This window comes from Phaenicophaeus curvirostris, chromosome 16 (genome assembly GCF_032191515.1).
Source record: "Phaenicophaeus curvirostris isolate KB17595 chromosome 16, BPBGC_Pcur_1.0, whole genome shotgun sequence".
Lineage (NCBI taxonomy): Eukaryota > Metazoa > Chordata > Aves > Cuculiformes > Cuculidae > Phaenicophaeus > Phaenicophaeus curvirostris.
The window spans coordinates 15,084,640-15,104,615 of record NC_091407.1 but is presented as its reverse complement, the minus strand read 5'-3'; the positions used below and the strand labels follow the sequence as shown (position 1 = coordinate 15,104,615).

General features: G+C 48.5%; 1 protein-coding gene across 1 annotated transcript; it reads left to right on the top strand.

Annotated features, from left to right (window-relative positions):
* Window positions 1-16,529: 16,529 nt before the first annotated feature.
* Window positions 16,530-17,627, top strand: LOC138727755 (olfactory receptor 6E1-like). Its single transcript, XM_069870524.1, has one exon. It carries the CDS (start codon window positions 16,611-16,613, stop codon window positions 17,625-17,627), a length of 1,017 nt encoding a protein of 338 aa, XP_069726625.1. The 5' UTR covers window positions 16,530-16,610.
* Window positions 17,628-19,976: the final 2,349 nt, after the last annotated feature.

Sequence of the window (19,976 nt, the reverse complement as noted above, 5' to 3'; positions counted from 1 at the left end):
AAACCAATCGCCACAGAAGAGGGTGTGGTCGGTGGGGCGGGTCACGTGATCGGGGCGGCCCAATCCTCGCGCGGAAGTGGGGGGAGAGCCAAGATGGCGCCGCTGAGGGAGGAATTGGAGCAGCTGCTGCGGCCTCTGCGGCCCCGGGAGAGAGAAATAAAGAGAAACGGGGGCTGCCGGGGTAGCAGCTGCCCCGAGCGAGGCCGCCTAGAGCTCCCGGTGTGAGGCGGTGACAGGGGGTGGGAGCTGCCCCCGCTCCGCACAGGCTGGAGTCGCTGTGGAGCCGATGGGATTCGTCCCGGTGATGCCGAAAATGCTCCGGGGTCTCTTTTTGCTTTTATGAAACAACAACAGTCAGAGTTCTCGCCGATTTGGAGCTGGCTCAGCTATGTGCTTGGCCTTGGCTTTAAGATAGACGAAAACTTGAAGTAGAAGTGATTACAGGAGAAGGGACATCTGTTCGGCACAGATCATGCTGAAAACAAGACGTTATCATCTTCAGGGAACAATCTATGGAAAACACCATTTTTAAGGAAAAACTATCAAAGGGATGTTCTGTGCAACTTAAGGCAGTTTCCAGTCCTGAAAGGGGCTCCAGGAAAGCTGGGGAGGGGCTCTGGTTCAGGGAGTGCAGGGAGAGGACAAGGAGGAGCGGTTTTCAGCTGAAAGAGGGGATGAGATCTTCGGAAGAAATGTTTTGCTGTGAGGGTGGGGAGGACCTGGGTCAGATTGCCCAGAGCAGTGGTGGCTGCCCCATCCCTGGAGATGTTCAAGGCCAGGTTGGATGGGGCTTGGAGCCCCTGATCAGTGGGAGGTGTCCCTGCCTGTGACAGGGGTGCAGAAATGCAGTGTGTCACTGGCACCGTGACGCAGACAGACACAATCACACAGGCAGCAGGAAGCAGAATCCATCAGAAGTGCTGTTAGAGACAGTTACTGTCACACGTAAAGGTATTGGTAGAAATACAATTGTAGATGCCAGTGCAGGTGAAGGTATGGGTGTTGTTATGGGTGTTTGTACAGGTACCACTGCAGACACCTGTGCCAGCTGTCATGGGCTGATCCTTGGCCACATGCTTTGAGTTGCTCCAGCACAACATCATGCACTGCCACTGATGCCTCAAGGTGAACCTGCTGCAGTGTGGACTGATCAACAGCCACAGATAATTCAACATGTGCCTTCTCCAGTGTGGACTTATCCTTGGGCCACAGTCCCTTCAGAAGTAAACCTGCTGTGGTATAGATAGAACAACAGCTACCGATGCTTCAAGGTGTATGTGCTGTGTTATGGACTTAGCCACAGCCACAGACATTTCAGAGCGTCCTGCTCCCACATGGACTTGTCCACAGGTTACAGTCGCTTTTATTTGGTTTCATAGAATCATAGAATAACCAGGTTGGAAGAGACCCACCGGATCACCGAGTCCAACCATTCCTATCAAACACTAAACCATTCTCCTTAGCACCTCATCCACCCGTGCCTTAAACACCTCCAGGGAAGGGGACTCAACCACCTCCCTGGGCAGCCTGTTCCAGTGCCCAATGACCCTTTCTGTAAAGAATTTTTTCCTAACGTCTAGCCTAAACCTCCCCTGGCGGAGCTTGAGGCCATTCCCTCTTGTCCTGTCCCCTGGCACTTGGGAGAAGAGGCCAGCTCCCTCCTCTCTACAACCTCCTTTCAGGTAGTTATAGAGAGCAATGAGGTCTCCCCTCAGCCTCCTCTTCTCCAGGCTAAACAACCCCAGCTCTCTCAGCCGTTCCTCATAAGGCCTGTTCTCCAGCCCCCTCACCAGCTTCGTTGCTCTTCTCTGGACTCGCTCCAGAGCCTCAACATCCTCCTTGTGGTGAGGGGCCCAGAACTGAAAACAGGATTCGAGGAGCGGTCTCACCAGTGCTGAGTACAGAGGGAGAAGAACCTCCCTGGACCTGCTGGTCACGCCGTTTCTGATCCAAGCCAAGATGCCATTGGCCTTCTTGGCCAGCTGGGCCACTGCTGGCTCATGTTCAGTCGGCTGTCAACCAACACCCCCAGGTCCTTCTCCTCCAGGCAGCTTTCCAGCCAGACTTCTCCTAGTCTGTAGCGCTGCTCAGGGTTGTTGTGCCCCAAGTGCAGGACCCGGCATTTGGCCATGTTAAACCTCCTGCCATTGGACTCAGCCCAGTGGTCCAGCCTCTTCAGATCCCTTTGGAGCCTCCCGACCCTCCAGCAGATCGACACTTCCACCCAGCTTAGTGTCGTCCGCAAACTTGCCAAGGGTGCACTCAATGCCTTCATCCAGGTCATTGATAAAGACATTGAGCAGGGCTGGACCCAGCACTGAGCCCTGGGGAACCCCACTTGTCACTGGCCTCCAGCTGGATTTCACACCATTTCCCACCACTCTCTGGGCCCGGCCAGCCAACCAGTTTTCCACCCAGGAGAATGCGCGCCTGTCCAGGCTGAGGTGACAGTTTCTGAAGCAGAATGCTGTGAGAAACTGTGTCAAAGGCTTTACTGAAGTCCAGGAAGATACATCCACAGCCTTTCCCTCATCCAGCAGCCGAGTCACTTTGTCATAGAAGGTGATCAGGTTAGTTTGGCAAGACCTGCCTTTTGTGAACCCGTGTTGACTGGGCCTGATCACCCGGTTCTCTTGCATGTGCTTCGTGATAGCACTCAAGATCACCTGCTCCATGACTTTCCCTGGCACTGAGGTCAGATTGACAGGCCTGTAGTTTCCTGGGTCCTCCCTGTGACCCTTCCTGTAGATGGGCACAACATCAACCTCCAGTCCAGTGGGACTTCCCCAGTCTTCCAGGACTGTTGGAAGATGATGGAAAGGGCTTTGGCCAGCACATCCGCCAGCTCCTTCAATACCCTTGGATGAATCCCATCCGGCCCCATAGACTTGTGGGTATCTAGTCGGGCTAGCAAGGCTCTGACCACCTCCTCTTGGATCACGGGAGCCTCATTTTGCTCCTCTAGCTCCTGGGTTTGTACACAGATGGAACGACTTTCTTTACAATTAAAGACTGAGGCAAAGAAGGGATTAAGTACCTCAGCCTTTTCCTCACCTCTGTCACTGTTGTTCCTTCTGCGTCCAATAGGGACTGTATGGTCTCCCTAGTCCTCCTTTTATTATTTATATATTTATAGAAGGATTTTTTGTTATCTTTCACACTAGAGTTCCAGCCCATGTACAGCAGCACAGGAAAAGCAGCTGTGCCCTGGACTTCTGAAAATGTTCCCTGGCACAGCAGAGTAAGCTGAGAAGCAATGCAGTACAGCAAGCAGCAAAAGCAAAAAGGAGACACTGAAAAACATAAGACTCCAATTTACAGAAAGGCATGCCCCATGGCAACCACTGAGGTCTGACACTTAATGGCTGAACAACAACAGCTATAAATTCAGTGTAGCACATTCCAATAAACGCTGATGCTGTCTTGAACCGTTGGAGCCCCATGCTGGGCACCAGAAAAGCCTGTAATGGTTTCACCTCAGGAGGCAGCTCAGCACGAAACAGCTGCTAACCCACTCCCGTTGGTGGGAGAGGAGGGAGAATTAGAAGAATCCAAGTGAGAAAACATCTGGGTTGAGATAAAAACAGTTTAATAGGTAAAGCAAAAGCTATGCATGCAAGCAAATGTGGTTGAGTCACCTTCCCTGGAGGTCTTTAAGGCACGGGTGGACAAGGTGCTGAGTGGCATGGTTTAGTATTTGATAGGAATGGTTGGACTCGATGATTGGGTGGGTCTCTTCCAACCTGGTGATTCTATGATTCTATGATTCTATGATTCTATGACTCAAAGCAAGGAGTTGCTTTGAATTGCTTCCCATCGTCAGGCAGGTGTTGAGCCATCACGCCTAATGATTGCTTGGGGAAACAAACACCATAACTCCAAACATTCCCCGTTCTTCCTTCGTCCCCCGGCTTTTATTCTGAGCATGATGTCATATAGCATGGAAGATCTCTTTGTTCAGCTGTGATCAACCGTCCTGCCTGTGTCCCCTCCCAGCTTCTTGTGCACAACCAGCAAAACTTGCTGGTGGGGTGGAATGAGAGGCAGAAAAGGCCTCGGCAGTGACAGTGAAAGCACAAAAGGACTTCAGAGCTTTGTTCAGCTTAGACTTCCTCGTGGGGAGTGCAGAGGGAGATGCTGATCTGGTGTCCAGTGACAGGATGCAAGGGAATGGCTTAAAGCTGTGTCAGGGGAAGCTCAGATTGGCAATTTGAACAAAGTTTTTCCCTAAGAGGGTGGCCAAGGGCTGAAACGAGCTCCCCAGGGAAGTGGGCATGACCCCAACACTGCCATTGTTCAAGAAGTGATGGTATCTGTCTTAACTGTTAAGTTGTCCTCTGTGGAGTCAACAGTTGGGCTCAGTGATCCTCAGGGGCCCCAACTCAGGATATTCCATGACTCTGTGATTCGCACACGTTTCCATCTTGTCTGTGAGTAAGAGTCCAAATGCAGTCAGCTCATTGGTTTCTGTGCCAAAACCTGTCTTCAGCATCCTCTGGAAATTTCCTGATCTGATTCTTTCCAGTCCCACTGAACTTGGTGGTGGTTAAACCACCCATGTACCCAGGGCTGGTGACTGCACAGCTTCATCCAAGGCAAGGCCCTCTGACCCTGACTGGCCAGCAGCTTGGAGGAGCCGTTTGGAGGGAAAGGAGCCCATCACAGAGCTGCCCATCCCAACAGAGGATAGACAGGGATGCAGTAAAATTAAGAGAGAGGGGAGTTACCCTTGACTTCCCATGCAACAATCAACTCCAAGCAAGCTTTGCCTTTGCTAAAAACACAACTGTGCAGCACAGGAAATAAATGGTGAAGGGGCTGGAGAACAGGCCTTAAGAGGAACGGCTGAGAGAGCTGGGGGTGTTTAGGCTGGAGAAGAGGAGGCTGAGGGAAGACCTCATTGCTCTCTCCAACTCCCTGAAAGGAGGTTGTGGAGAGGAGGGAGCTGGGCTCTTCTCCCAAGTGACAGGGGACAGGACGAGAGGGAATGGCCTCAAGCTCTGCCACGGGAGGTTCAGGTTGAACATTAGGAAAAAAAAATTCACAGAGTCATTGGGCCCTGGCAGAGGCTGCCCAGGGAGGGCGTTGAGTCACCTTCCCTGGAGGGGTTTAAGGGATGGGTGAATGAGTTGCTGAGGGACATGGTTTAGTGTTTGATGGGAATGGTTGGACTCAATGATCCAGTGGGTCTCTTCCAACCTAGTGATTCTGTGATTCTATGATTCTGCCATCGTACCTGTACATGAACATTGCAGGGGGAGCCTTGGTCTTAAGAGCTTAGAGAACGTTTGCCCTTTTCTTGTAAGAGCAAAGTTACCAGAGCATTCCTCTTGCTAGTTTGTTAGTCCAACAGAGAGGGCTTCTGCCTGTGCTTTGCCTGGACGAGGACCACTCTTGAGCCAGTGGGCAGGCTGGATGTTCACCAGAATGACCTCTGTTTCTGAGCCGTCTGGGACACTCTTCCTACCCAGGGTCTCTGCTGGCCTCTTCCATGACCAAAGGAAATTTTCTTTTCCTTTACAGGTTCCCATTCTACAGAAGAAACTCACAAGAGTACCCTCCCAGTCTGGGATCGCTGAGTCCTGTAAGAAGAGCCCTGCCTGTCTTCAGCAAGGGCACGTGGATTCATAACCATCCATCTCCCCAAATAGGAACAGTCTCCTAAGGACCCTCAAAGAGAAAAGCCCTTTCTGTTCCCCTGACACAACCAAGCAGATGGACCAGGCTGCTGAGGAACAGCCAGAGTGGAGTCATTGCAGTTTCATAGAAGGGTTGAAGGAGAGTTGGATCATAGGAGAGTCAGGGCAGCTGGGGAGAGGCATTTCTTTCCTGCACTGTCATTGCTCCTGTTAGAAAAGTATTTGGGCATGAGAAACACTTTTTTGTGTGTGTGTGTGCCATCATTAGACAGGACAGCAGGAAAGTGACAGGGAATGATCTAATTTCTCCAAGCTGGGAGGATCTGTTCCATTGGGAGAATTTAGGCATTTCATCCTGAGTCTTTACAGCTTTAGACTTTCAGCTCTCTTCTGTCCAAGCCCTGTCTCTGCTCTAAGCAAAGGCTTTGCGCACACACAGTGTCTTGTATGCTTGGTCCCAGGTTTCCTTCTGGCAGGGATGAGCTTGCCTGGTGCCACAGGGCTGCAGGGCTTCAGCCCCATGGGCAGCAATGCCCTCAGCCAGGGGCACAGGCAGGAGGAGCTGGAGCCTTTCCTGTGGGAAAGAGAGATGGGATATGGTCATAGAGCTCAGGACGGATGGTCTTCAAGGACAGCATCCTCCAAGCTCAGCAAGGGTCCAGACTTGAACCCAGTCTCAGCTTGAATGGCAATTAAGGGCACCGTGATGAGTGTTTGCTGCTTCAGGAAGAGTTAATGAAGAAACAAAGATCCTGTGTGGTCACTGCTGGATTTAGGAAGAGTAGATATAGGCAGATCTGAGATTCCGTGTGTCCTTGTTGTCTCTGTCTTCCCCAGCAAGGTCTCCCAGGCCCCTGTGACTCGGGGCAGGACTCTGGAGCAGATCAAGCAATGGTGGGTGGGAATCGAGTCAGGGATCACTTGAGCAAACACAGTCCTTCCCAGTCTGTGAGACAGGAGGGGCAGCATCGCAGGGAGCTGAATGAGCAGGATGATTTCACAGTGAGGCTGCTCTCCATCATCTTCCACAGGTCACAGGGACTCGGGGAACTCCCTGACAATGGCACTTGTGCCACACTGCGTGTCCTTTTCAGAAATGGCCAGTGAAAAGACCACTGGATTTTCCCTGGGCAGATTGTGTCTCACCATTCTTCCATGACCCAACACTTATATGACCTGACTCTTCTATGAACTTTCTGTGACCTGATCTGTTGATTTCCAAACTAAACTCTCACACTTCTAAGCCTTGACTCTTCCATGACCCAAATATTTTATGACCCTTCCATGATGCAGATCTCCTATGACCTGAGACTTCTGTAACTTGACTTTTCCATGAATCTTCTACTCCTTAACTCTTCTACTACTCATCTATGACCTGACTCGTATATAACCCAACTCTTCTGTGATCCCTCTCTTTTGTGATCAGACCTATCTATAATTCGAGTGTTCATGAAGAAATAAACACATTGCGTGGGCACTGCTGGATTTAGGAAGAGCAGATGTAGAAAGATCTGAGATTGTCTTTGTCTTCTTCACCTCTGTCTTCCCCAGCAAAGTCTCCCAGGCTTCTGTGACTCAGGGCAGGACCCTGGAGATCAACAAGCAGTGGGGATCAAGTCAGGGATCCTTTGAGCAAAAACAACCATTCCCAGTCTATGAGACAGGATGGGCAGCATCGCAGGAAGTTGAGTGAGCAGGGCAATCTCACAGTGAGGCCACTCTCTGTCATCTTTCAGAGGTCACAGAGACTTGGGGAACTCCCTGACCACTGGCTCCACTCCCACATTGTGTGTCCTTTTCAGAAATGTCCAAAGGATGGGCAGAGGAACTAAAGGCTGTTCCTCAGACCTTGTCCATTCAGATCCCATTTCTGGATGTCTGAAAGAGGAGGAAATTGGATTTCCCTTGGACAGATTGTGTCTCACCATTCTTCTATGACCTAACTCTTTCCTGACCCAACGCTTCTATGTCCTGAGTCCTCTATGACCCAGCACTCAGCACTTATTTGAGTCGCCTCTTCTATGACCCAGCTCTTCTGTGACCTGACTGCTCTAATGATTATTCTATGGCCTAACACTTATATGACCCTTCTATGACTCTTTTATGACCCATGTAGTCTATGATCTTTATATAAAGCGATTTTTAAATGAAAATTTTATAAGCACTCTTCCATAAATGATGCTTCTTCATCCCTTCTGTGACTCAGCACTTCTATGACCTGACATTTCTATGAGGGAACTCTTCCATGAGACTTCTATGACCCAACATTTATATAATATGAACTTTCTATGACCCGAACTTTCTATGACCCAAGCTTTCGATGACCCAACTCTTCTGTGACCCAACTCTTCTGTGACCAGACTCTACGACCTAACCCTTCTATGAGCTTTCTGTGACTAAACTCTTCTATTATTCCCCTGTAACACAACTCATCTATAAACCAACTCTTCTGTGACGCTCTCTTGTATGACCAGGCCCTTCTATGACTTCAGCCTTCTACAATCCAACCCTTCTATGACCTTAATATGTTTTGACCTGACTATTCTGTCACTCTTCTATGACGCTGCTTTCAATGACACAAATCATCTATGCTGCAATACTTCTATGATCAGGCACATTGATGACCTGACTTTTCTGGGACTCAACCTTTCTATGACCCAACTGTTCTATTAAATTACCCTTCTATGACCTGACACTTCCACAATCTGACTCCTTTACAAGTCCTCTTTGAGGTCTCTATGATCCAATTCTTTTATGAGCCATTGATCCTATGGTCCACAACTTCTATGACCTACTATTCAATGTCCTGACACTTCTACAATGTGACCTCTCTATGACAAAGCTTTTCTATGAGCCTTCTATGACCCAACACTTCTGTGTACTTTCTACGATCAAACTTCTCTAAGACCCAACTCTTCTATGACCCAACTCCTCTATGAAGCCAATATTCTATGACCAAACACTTCTATGACCCAACACATTTATTAGCTGACTCTTCTATAACTCTTCTACAGCCCAACTCTTCTATGACCCTTCCATGACCTGATTCTTCTATGACTCTTCTATGACCAGCTTATTCTATGACTCTTCTGTGATCCAGTCCTTCCCTGAATCATCCCTTCTATGACCAAAACCTTTTAAAACCTGAATAAACTCTCACACTCCTATGACTCTCCTCTTCCATGACCTGAATATTCTATGAACTTTTTATGATGTGAATCTGCTACAACATGAGGCTACTATGAACCTTCTAAAACGAGACTCGCCTATGACTCTACAACCCTGCCCTTCTATGACCCAGCTCTTTTATGAATTTATGGATTTATTACATGGAATAACTTCTTCAAATTTCATTTGGCGATGTTCATGACACCAGCGTCGTTGGAGTCAAAGCCAGATCTGCCTTCCCATGGCCTCGAGTCCGGGCTTGGCCTTTCTACTTCATCAAATAAATCCAGGCTTTCCTCAGCATCACAGCTGCCTGCACAGCACCTTTGCCTCCCTGCAATCATGGCCTCCAATTCTCTGCTCTAATGAGTTGCTGGGGAGGCTTTGACAGGAACGATACTCACTGAGACCAATTCAAGGTGCTCTCAGTTGAACTTTTGTGTTCTTGAGAGCTTTGTTTAATCTCCCCTCAGCAGCTGAGGTTCAAGGCCTCAGCACGAAATACACCCTGGGTCTAATTAAAATACAGAAAGACTTAATGAGCTCTTTCTCTTTCTGGAGTTTTCTTCTGGTCTTCAAGCCTCGTACAGCTTCTTGGAGTCATTTCCCAGTGTGGTTAAAGAGGAAGATTTCAAAGTGCATCTAATAAAGATATTTATTTCTTTATTTAAAGTTTATATTTTATTAGTTTTCAGTTCAGAGAAGAGGTGAAAGATGCATTCTCCAATTGGTACTGGTTTCCTCAGCAGGAAAGAGAGACCAGTCCCAGCTGTGGGACTGGTGTGCGATAAGTGTCAGTAGGAAAGAGGTGATTTAAAGCTTGTAGAAGGTTCGGATTGTAGAAGAATCAGGTCATAGAAGAAGTGGCTCATCTCATAGTTGGGTCATAGAGGAGTCAGGTCATAGAAAAGCCAGGTCATAGAAGAGTTGAGTCATAGAAGGATAGTGAGACACAACCTGTTCAAGACAAAACCAGTCCCTTTCTCTTCCAGACATCCATAAATGGAATCCAAGTGGACATATTCAAGGACACAACCTTTGGTTCCCTTGCTCATCCTTTGGACATTTCTGAAAAGGACACACAATGTGGGAGTGGAGCCAGTGGTCAGGGAGTTCCTCAAGACTCCATGACCTCTGAAAGATGACGGAGAGTGGCTTCACTGTGAGATTGTCCTGCTCACTCAACTTCCTGCGATGCTGCCCATCCTGTCTCATAGACTGGGAATGGTTGTTTTTGCTCAAAGGATCCCTGACTTGATCCCCACCCACTGCTTGTTGATCTTCTCCAGGGTCCTGCCCTGAGTCACAGAAGCCTGGGAGACTTTGCTGGGGAAGACAGAGGTGAAGAAGACAAAGACAATCTCAGATCTTTCTACACCTGCTCTTCCTAAATCCAGCAGTGCCCACGCAATGTGTTTATTTCTTCATGAACACTCGAATTATAGATAGGTCTGGTCACAAAAGAGACGGATCACAGAAGAGTTGGGTGTCTAGCTGGGCAAGCAAGTCTCTAACTACCTCCTCTTGGATCATGGGAGCTTTGTTCTGCTCCTCTAACTCCTGGGTTTGTACACACAGGGAACAACTTCCCTTACTATTAAAGACTGAGGCAAAGAAGGCATTAAGTACCTCAGCCTTGTCCTCATCCTTTGTCACAGTTGTTCCATTTGCATCCAATAGGGACTGAATATTCTCCCTGGTCCTCCTTTTATTGTTAATGTATTTATAGAAAGATTTTTTTGTTATCTTTCACCGACTTGGCCAATCTGAGCTCTAGTTGGGCTTTGGCCCTCTTGATTTTCCCTCTGCAAGGTCTCACTTCCTCCCTATATTCCACCCAAGACGCCTGTCCCTTCTTCCATAGGTCATAGACATCTTTTTGATGTCCCTCAAGATCTTCCTGCTCAACCAAGCTGTTTTGTTTCCCCGCCGGCTCCCTTTCCAGAACATGGGGATGGCTTTCTCCTGAGCTGCTAGGATTTCCTTTTTGAAGAGCACCCAGGCCTCATGGGCTCCCTTGCCCTTAAGGACTGTCTCTCATAGGACTTTATCAACCAGCCTTCTGAACACTCATTCTTCTTCTCCTTCCATTCTCTGTTCATTAAGAGAACTCTCCCCTCCCCAGCTGCTGTTTTAAGCTACAGGGAGTGCAAAGCTTGCCTGTCTCTCAGCTCCGATTGTCTCATTAGCCAAGGCTTTAATTATGTTTTTCAAATGAGTTGTACAAGGCTTGAAGATCTGAAGAAAACTCCAGGAAGAGAAAGAGCTTGTTAAGGCTTTCTGTATTTTAATGAGACCCAGGGTGTATTTTCTGCTGAGGCCTTGAACCTCAGCTGCTGAGAGATGGAGCAAAGCTCTCAAGAAGTCAAAAGCAGAACTCAGAGCACCTTGAAGTATTAATTGGTCTCAGTGAGGACTGGAGGACTTGTTAGAGTAGAGAATTGGAGGCCATGATTGCAAGCAGGAAAAGGCAGCTGTGATGCTGAGAAAAGTCTGGGGTTGGTTGGTTGGTGAAGCAGAAAGGCCAAGCGCTGACCTCCAGCCCTGGGCAGGCAGCCCCTGTCTCTCCTGCATGTCTCGGGGCTCTTCCTGGGGTCAGTGGGATGTGCAATGTGTGATGCTATGGGGAAAGTTGACTCCATTCTAGTAAGAACAAGTAACACCAAGTACAACAGTGATGAGGGATCTCATCTACCCTGCCTTATTCTAGAATTCAATGGATTTTTTCTCTTGAAGATCTTTTCCAAGGAAATACACACAGGAAAATGAAAAAGGTTGCAGCAGGAATAGAGATATAAAATGCATCAGCATGAACACTTTCAGCAGTTCCTCTGCGGAAGGTTTCTCCACTCAACTGCTGTGTCCTGACCCTTCTACAACCCTTGTATGACCCAAATCTTCTGTGACTCTTCTATAATCTGACTTTTCTATGGCCTGTCTCTTCCATGACCCTTCTATGACTCTTCTGTGACTCTTCAATGACCTTTCTATAACTTAACTCTTTTATGACCCAAGCCTTCTATGACCAAACCTTTCTATGACCCTTCCATTACCTGACTCTTCTGTTTCTGTTCTATGACTCACCTCTGACCCAGCTCTTCTCTCATCCAACTCTTCTCTGGCTGAATAATTCTATGATAGGACATATCTGACCCAAATCTTCTATGATCTGACTCTTCTTCAGAGTCTTAGAAGAGTTTGGTAGTAGTAGGCTCAGGTCATAGAAGGGTCACATCATGGAAGAATGGGTTAGGGATGACTCAGGTCACAGAAGGGTTGGGTTGCAGATGAGATGAATCAAGTCACAGAATTGACATTGGAAAGGTGGGTAATGTAAGAGTCATAGAAGACTCGGGTAGCAGAAGGGTCGTATCGTAGCAGAATTGGGCCATAGAAGGGAAGGGTCATTGAAGGCTTGAGTCACAGAAGAGTGGGGCCATAGAAGGTTTACACACGAGTTGGGTCGTAGCAGGTTTGGGTTACAGAAGAGCTGGATCATAGAACAGTCATGGAAGGGTCAGATCATAGAAAGATTGGTTGTAGAAGAATTATAAAAGAGTCACAGGAAAGCTGGGTAACAGAGGAGTCAGGTAGTAGACAGGTATCAGAAAGGTTGGGTTACAGAAGGGTCAGGTCATGGAAGGGTGATAGAATGTTCGGGTCATGAAAGTGTTTGGTCATAGAAGGGTCATATAAAAGCCATAGAAGAATCAAGTTATGAATAAAAGAAGGGTCTGGTCAAGGATCATCTTTGCTTGTAGGGGGCCTGGCTGTTACGAGGAGTGGCTGAGAGAGCTGGGGTTGTTTAGCCTGGGGAAGAGGGAGCATCTTGAATGCACTTACCAGGCATGTGCAGGACAACCAGGACCAGCTCAGCCACCATGGTTTCATGAAGAGCAGATCCTGTTTGACCAACCTTATCTCTTTCCATGGCCAGGTGACCCACCTGGATGATGAGGGAGAAGCTGTGGATATTGTCTGCCTTGATTTGAATAAAGTCTTGGACACTGTCTCCAACAGCGTTCTCCTAGAGAAGATTGTAGCTGATGGCTTAGACAGGCATAGTCTTTGCTGGGATAAAAAACTGACCAGATGGCCGAGCCCAGAAAGTTGTGGTGAACAGAGCTCAATCCAGTTGGTGGCCAGTCACAAGCAGTGTCTCTAGGGCTCTGTGTTGGGGTCAGTCTTGTTTAATATCTTTATCAATGGATGTCATCTCTCTGGGCTTCTGTATAGCCTTTGACATGGTCCCCCACAACATCCTTCTCTCTAAATTTGAGAGATAAGGATTTGATAGGTGGACCATTTGGTGGATAAGGAATTGATTGGATGAATAGAGGTCAACAGCTTGATGTCCAGATGGAGATCCATGACAAGTGGTGCCCCTCAGAGGTCTGTCCTGGGACTAGTGCAGTTTAATATCTTCATCAATGATATAGACAGTGAGATCAAGGGCACCCTCAGCAAATTTGCAGGTGATACCAAGCTGAGTGGTGCAGTTGTCACGCCAGAAGGATGAGATGTCATCCAGAGGGACCAGGACAAGCTGGAGAAATGGGTCTGTGTGAACCTCATGAGGTTCAACAAAGCCAAGTGCAAGGTCCTACACCTGGGTCAGGGCAATCCATGGTTTCAATACAGGATGGGAGATAGATGTGATTGAGAACAGCCCTAAGGAGAAGGGCTTAAGGGTGCTCATTGGTGAGAAGCTCGATATGAGCTGGCAACATGCTCTCACAGCCCAGAAAGCCAAACAGTGTCCTGGGCTGCACCAAAAGAAGCCTGGCCAGCAGACTGAGGGAATTCTTCCCTTGTGCTTCTCTCTTGAGACCCTACCTGGGGTCCTGTGTCCATTTCTGGAATCTCCAGCATAAGAAGGAGATGGAACTGTTGGAATGGATCCAGAGGAGGCTACAAAGATGATCAGAGTGCTGGAGTACCTCTGCTATGGGGACAGGCTGAGAGAGTTTGGGTTGTTCAGCTTGGAGAAGAGAGGGCTCCAGGAAGGCCTTACAGCAGCTTTTCAGTACGTGAAGGTGGCTACAAGAAAGCTAGGGAGGGACTTTTTCCAAGGGCCTGTAGTCATAGCATGAGGGAGAGTGGCTTTAAATTGCAGGGGGGAAGGTTTAGATTAGACATTAGGAAGAAATTCTTCATGATGAGGGTGAGGAGACACTGGCACAGGTTGCCTAGGGAAGTTGGATGGGGCCTTGAGCAGCCTGATCCAGTGGTAGGTGTCCCTTGCCCATAGCGGGGGGATTGGAACTAGGCTATTTTTAAGGTCTCTTCCAACTCATTCTATGATTCTACAACCTGTAATCTCGGCAGAGCTGAGCAGACATGCCAGACTGATGCTGAGGGTAGACCTGGCAACCCAGTAGAGCTGGGTAGACCCTCTGCCCAGTGGAGCTAAGAAAACCTGTTGGCCGAATAGAGCTGGGCAGATCTGCTGGTTCAGCGTCGTGGGGTAGACCTGGCATTCTGGCAGAGCCAGGAACATCTGGTGCCCAGTGGAGCCAGGTTGCCCTATTTGCTCAGTGGAATGTGCTGGACCTGGCAACGCAGTGGAGCCAGGATGACTGGTCACCTGGGGAAGTGGGGTAGACCTGACGGCCCAGCATAGGAGACTTGAACTGGCATTGTGGTGGAGCCTCTAGACATGGCAAACAGGTGTTGCTGGATGGACCTAGTCTCAGCAGAGGCAGGTAGACCTGCCAGCCTGGCCGAGCTGGGCAGAACTGGCAACCCAGCACAGGTTAGACCTGCCACCCGATGGTGTGGGGTATATCTGGACACCCAGCAGAGCCTGGAACATGCCTGTTGAAGCAGGGACAACCTGATGGCCCAGCATATCTGAGAAGATCTGGCTGGGTAAACCTGGCAAGCAGACATTACTGAGTTGACCTGCTGGCCTGGTGCAGTGGGATGGACCTGCCAGTCTGGCAGAGCAGGGAAGACCTGGCACAGGTTAGACTTGCCACTCAGCAGAGGTGGGTAGACCTACTGACTTGTGGAGTGGGCTACACCTGCCAGCTTTTATTTTCCCCATTAAGCTGTCTCCATCTTGACCTAGGAGTTGTCTGGCTTTTCCCCCTCCCATTCTCTCTTCCATCCCCATCCCACATGTTGCCCAGGCCTGATAAAAGATGCTTGCTTTCTAAAACTTCAAAACAAGTCTTAGAGACTTTTATTTGCCAACATCTTTTATATCAACCTCGACTCCTAAAACTTCTCTAATGAAATGCTTGAAGTTGTGAAGAAAAGTACAATAGAGACATAGCTCATTAGGACTTTCTGCCCTAATGAGCCCCATGGTGTCTTTAGTGCTGAGTCCACAAACCTCAGGTATGGAGAGGAAACAGAAAAATCCATCAAAGAAATAAAGCCAGAAGTAAATGTCAAAGTCTCTCACAATCTTAACTGGTCAATTACGGTCAAAGGTTCCTCATGGACTCCTTGGAGCAGATACTTGGAGGCTGTGATTGCAGGCAGGCCAAGGTGCTGTGCAAGCAGCTGTGATGTTGAGGAACTCTTGATCTGTTTGATGAAGCAGAAAAGACAAAGCTCTCGCCCTAGCCCTTGGGAAGGCAGATCCTGTTCCCCACGCATTGGTGCCCTCTCCTCTATGTGGATGATGAGACATGAGAGTCCCCTCCACCCAGGGACTGATGACTTAAGTGCTCTTGCACTAGCAAGCTAGCACAGCTTTGTTTCAGTGCCTTGAACCCATAATCTCCACACACACTCCCTTGCATTTTGAATCATCCTGGTCTGGGAATCACCCCCTCTGCTCCTTTCAATGTCTAAAACTAAATGTAAAGATAAAGGAGAAACACCAGTCTTTAGTGCATGCTTTTTTCTCGTGCTTCCTTCTGTGAGATGTGTAGATTGGTTTTATGTAATGACTTAATGAATCAGAGATTTGAGACTCAAATGGTGAATTTCATCTACCTCACTGCAGGTGCCTGTGGGAACTGGTTTTCCCAAGGCTCCCCTTAGAGTCGGTGGAGACAAGAGGAAACTCTAGAGTCTGGGTCCTCCAAACCTATAACTGGGGAGCAAAAGAAAGGTAACAGATCTCTTCCAGACACTCTTCTTCTCTGTATTTAGGTCATTTGACAGTGATAGCAGGGAGCAACTGTTTGGAAGTAGCTGCATGTCAGTGCAGATAGATGCCAGCTGAGTCTAGGTGGCAAGTCATGTAGAACCGTCATAAATTTCTGTCATGATTTGCAGTACTAAAGAAGACAAGTCGTACTTGGTCCCTATTCCACCTCCCCATCCCCTTTCCTGAAGAAATGGAGAGCAAAAGCAGTGGAAGAAAGCAGGGGATTACAGAAGATATTCCTGATATTGCTCATGTAGAAATCCACGGTGAGTCCTCGTCCAAAAAGGCAAGTACTGAAAAGTGGAAAGAATCTCTTTTAACATCCATATTTGGTTTGATTTGATGGTTGAGCATTTGCGCAGTAGAAGAGATGAGTTGGACACATAGGTGTGAGAGATGTTTGGAATAGGTCTGAGTGAATTCAGAATTTCTCATTAATGGGTGAAATAGCTGACAGCCTCTTTAAAGCCAGAGAAAGAATTCTTTATCAGTGTCTGAGAAAAGTAGAAAGAAGACAACAAATTCTCTGAGGACTCCACCCAAAATGGGAAACTAAAAAATCAGGGTGTGAGAAATGCCGGAAGGACCATCTCTGTCTTTGGTATGTAGGGAGACTACAAGAAAGGAATGGACAAGAGAAGGAAGGCTCAGACTTCTCATGGAGACTGTCACATTATCCCAGTTGTGGTTTTGTCATGTTCCTGTCTTGGCAGGATGAACTGAAGTTCAGGATGGGTCCGGAAAATGGAACTGCAGTTACTGAGTTCATCCTAGAAGCCTTCTCAGAGCTTGACCGAAGACTGCAGCTGCTTCTGTCTCTGGTCTTTCTGCTCACGTACCTGACAACAGTGGTGGGGAACACAATCATCATCTTCCTCGTGTGTGTGGATCACCACCTGCAAACCCCCATGTACTTTTTCATCAGCAACTTGGCCTTCCTGGAAATCTGGTTTACATCCTCCACAAGCATCAGATTGTTTGTGATCCTGGGTTCTGGTAGGAGAACAATCTCACTAAGCAGCTGCTTTGCCCAATCCTATTTCTATTTTGCCTTGGGCTGTACAGAATTTGTTCTACTTGTTGTTATGTCCTTTGACCGCTACGTTGCCATCTGCCAGCCTTTGCGTTACGCTGTCATCATGAAGCCTCAGCTCTGCATCCACTTAATTGTTGCCACCTGGATCATAAGCTTCACACTCTTCAGTTACCGTCTGCCCCTCCTCAACAAGCTGACTTTCTGTGGCTCAAACAAGATCAACCATTTTTTTTGTGACTACTCCCCCTTATTCAAACTGTCCTGCTCTGACACCAGCCTGCTCTGGAAAATAGACTCTCTTTTCTCATCATTTGTCATCCTGGGTTCCTTATGTTTAACTCTGGTGTTTTACATGTGCATCCTTTTTTGTATCCTGCACATTCCAGCAGCCTCAGGGAGGAATAAAGCTGTAACCACATGTTCTTCCCATCTCACCACCTTAGCCATCGCGTACGGGAGCTGCATTGCTCTCAATGTGTGTCCTTCAGAAGATGTTTCCTTGGGCACCAACAGAATTGTAGCTTTGTTGAACACTGTCCTGTACCCATTCTTAAATCCGTTCATCTACAGCCTTAGAAACAAGGCTGTGATGCTGGCCCTGAACAAAGTCATTGCCCATGCAATGACGAAGTTTTTCCCCTTGTTGTGTTGCATTTCTAGACAGCAACGCAGCTGACCTGCTCTCATAGAATCATAAAATCACCAGGTTGGAAAAGACCCATCAGATCATCGTGTCCCACCATTCCTATCAAATACTAAACCATGTCCCTCAATGCTAAACTATGCCCAGGAGGGCAGGACAATTTATGGGATGCGAGGGGAGACCAATTTTTAATTGCATAAGACTTATTATGAGAAGTTTAGGAGAGGACCCCAACCAACACAGTCTGTCCTTTCTTGTCATTAAACTTAATTTCTAACCCTTCCATGTGTGAGCAATTCTCTCTCCTACTGTGAGCACAGGGCTGTGAGTGCAGCAACTGCAGCAGGACCGTAAGACCTTAGTGACAGCAGCTGGGAGACCAGAGTGACTGGAGTCAAGAGTTTGTGTGTGATTAGAATCATAGAATCACCAGGTTGGAAAAGACCCATCGGCTCATCATTCCCATCAAACACTAAACCATGTCCCTCAGCGCCTCGTCCACCCATCCCTTAAACCCCTCCAGGGAAGGTGACTCAACCCCCTCCCTGGGCAGCCTCTGCCAGTGCCCAATGACCCTTCCCATGAAAAATTTTTCCCAGCTGTGTCCCCTCCCAACTCCTTGTGCACCTAAACTGTTGGAGTGGTGGGAGAGGCAGAAAAGGCTTTGGATCTGTGTGAGCCCTGCCCAACAATAAAAAAATACACCTCCCTGGATCACCAACACTGATTTCAGCACAAATCCAAACCACAGTCCCATTCCAGCTACTTTAGAGAATGTTAACTCTACCCCAACCAAACCAGTGGAATAAGCCAGGTGGCTTCTCGTCCCCACCAGACACACGACCACAAGTGACACCACAAGTACCGTCCCAAGCCAGGTCCCTTCTCCAGCCCTGCCACTCTCTCAGCCAGGATGGACATCATGAGAAACTCTAAGAGCCAGGTCCCACTCTCCAGACCTATCAGTTACTCGGCCACCCATGACCCCACAGGTGCCTGCACAAACCAGGCATCCCACCTAGGCAGCTGCTCAGGGCAAAGTGACGTGAGGAGCAGATGCACCAGCCTGGTATGTGGTCATACTCAAACAGCCGGAACATCACAAAAAGCTGCAGAAATAATGTGCGTGTTCCTACCCTATTTGCTGCAGAACCACCAGTGACACCATAGGCTCCTTCATCAGTCCGTTCATGTCCAATCAGCTCATGAGCCCCCAGAGACACAAAAGCACCTGCAGAAGCCAGACGCATGTTCCTGCCCTAAAGAGCTACAGAGGTGCCATTGATATGACAAGCTCTTGGTAAGCCAGGTGTCCCTTCTCACATAATCATGGAATGGGTTGGGTTGGAAGGGACCTCAAAGCCCATCCAGTTCCACCTCTGCCATAGGCAGGGACACCTCCCACTGGATCAGGGACTCCAAGCGCCCTCTAACCTGGCCTTGAACACCTCCAGGGATGGGGCAGCCACCACTGCTCTGGGCAACCTGTGGCAGGACCTCAAAATCCTAAAAGGAAAACATTTCTTCCTGCAAAATGCAGAGCACGAATTGAATAAAGCTTTAGTACAGATTGGTCACCTGTGAGTCAAATATGTTCAGGAAAGCTCTGCTCCAAAATTGGAAGCATTCCCCAATAGCAGCTAAAGGGAAGCTGATAGCACCGAATGCTGCTGCTTCTTATTTCCTTCTCCCGGTAGCGCTTCCACTGCAAACTGCAAAGTGTGCAGTGTAGGTTCTTCATCTGTGAGTTGACAATGCACAGCAAAACCTGTCTGCATATCTGCCACAGAGAAGTTACTAGCTCCGAATGCTGCTACTTGTTAATGTCTTCTCTTGTAGCTCTTTCACAGAATCATAGAATAGAATCATAGAATCACCAGGTTGGCAAAGACCCACCGGATCATCGAGTCCAACCATTCCCATCAATCACTAACCCAGGCCCCTCAGCGCCTCATCCACCCGTCCCTTAAACCCCTCCAGGGAAGGTGACTCAACGCCCTCCCTGGGCAGCCTCTGCCACTGCCCAATGACCCTTTCCCTGAAAAATCTTTTCCTAATGTGCAGCCTAAACCTCCCCTGGTGGAGCTTGAGGCCATTCCCTCTCGCCCTGTCCCCTGGCACTTGGGAAAAGAGCCCAGCTCCCTCCTCTCCACAACCTCCTTTCAGGGAGTTGGAGAGAGCAATGAGGTCTCCCCTCAGCCTCCTCTTCCCCAGGCTAAACACCCCCAGCTCTCTCAGCCGCTCCTCATAAGGCCTGTTCTCCAGCCCCCTCACCAGCTTCGTTGCTCTTCTCTGGACTCGCTCCAGAGCCTCAACATCCTTCTTGTGGTGAGGGGCCCAGAAATGAACACAGGATTCAAGGAGCGGTCTCACCAGTGCCGA

Bases quoted from the DNA above. Each gene is read 5' to 3' on its own strand.
- LOC138727755 (XM_069870524.1), top strand. From the start codon at position 16,611: ATGTTCCTGTCTTGGCAGGATGAACTGAAGTTCAGGATGGGTCCGGAA.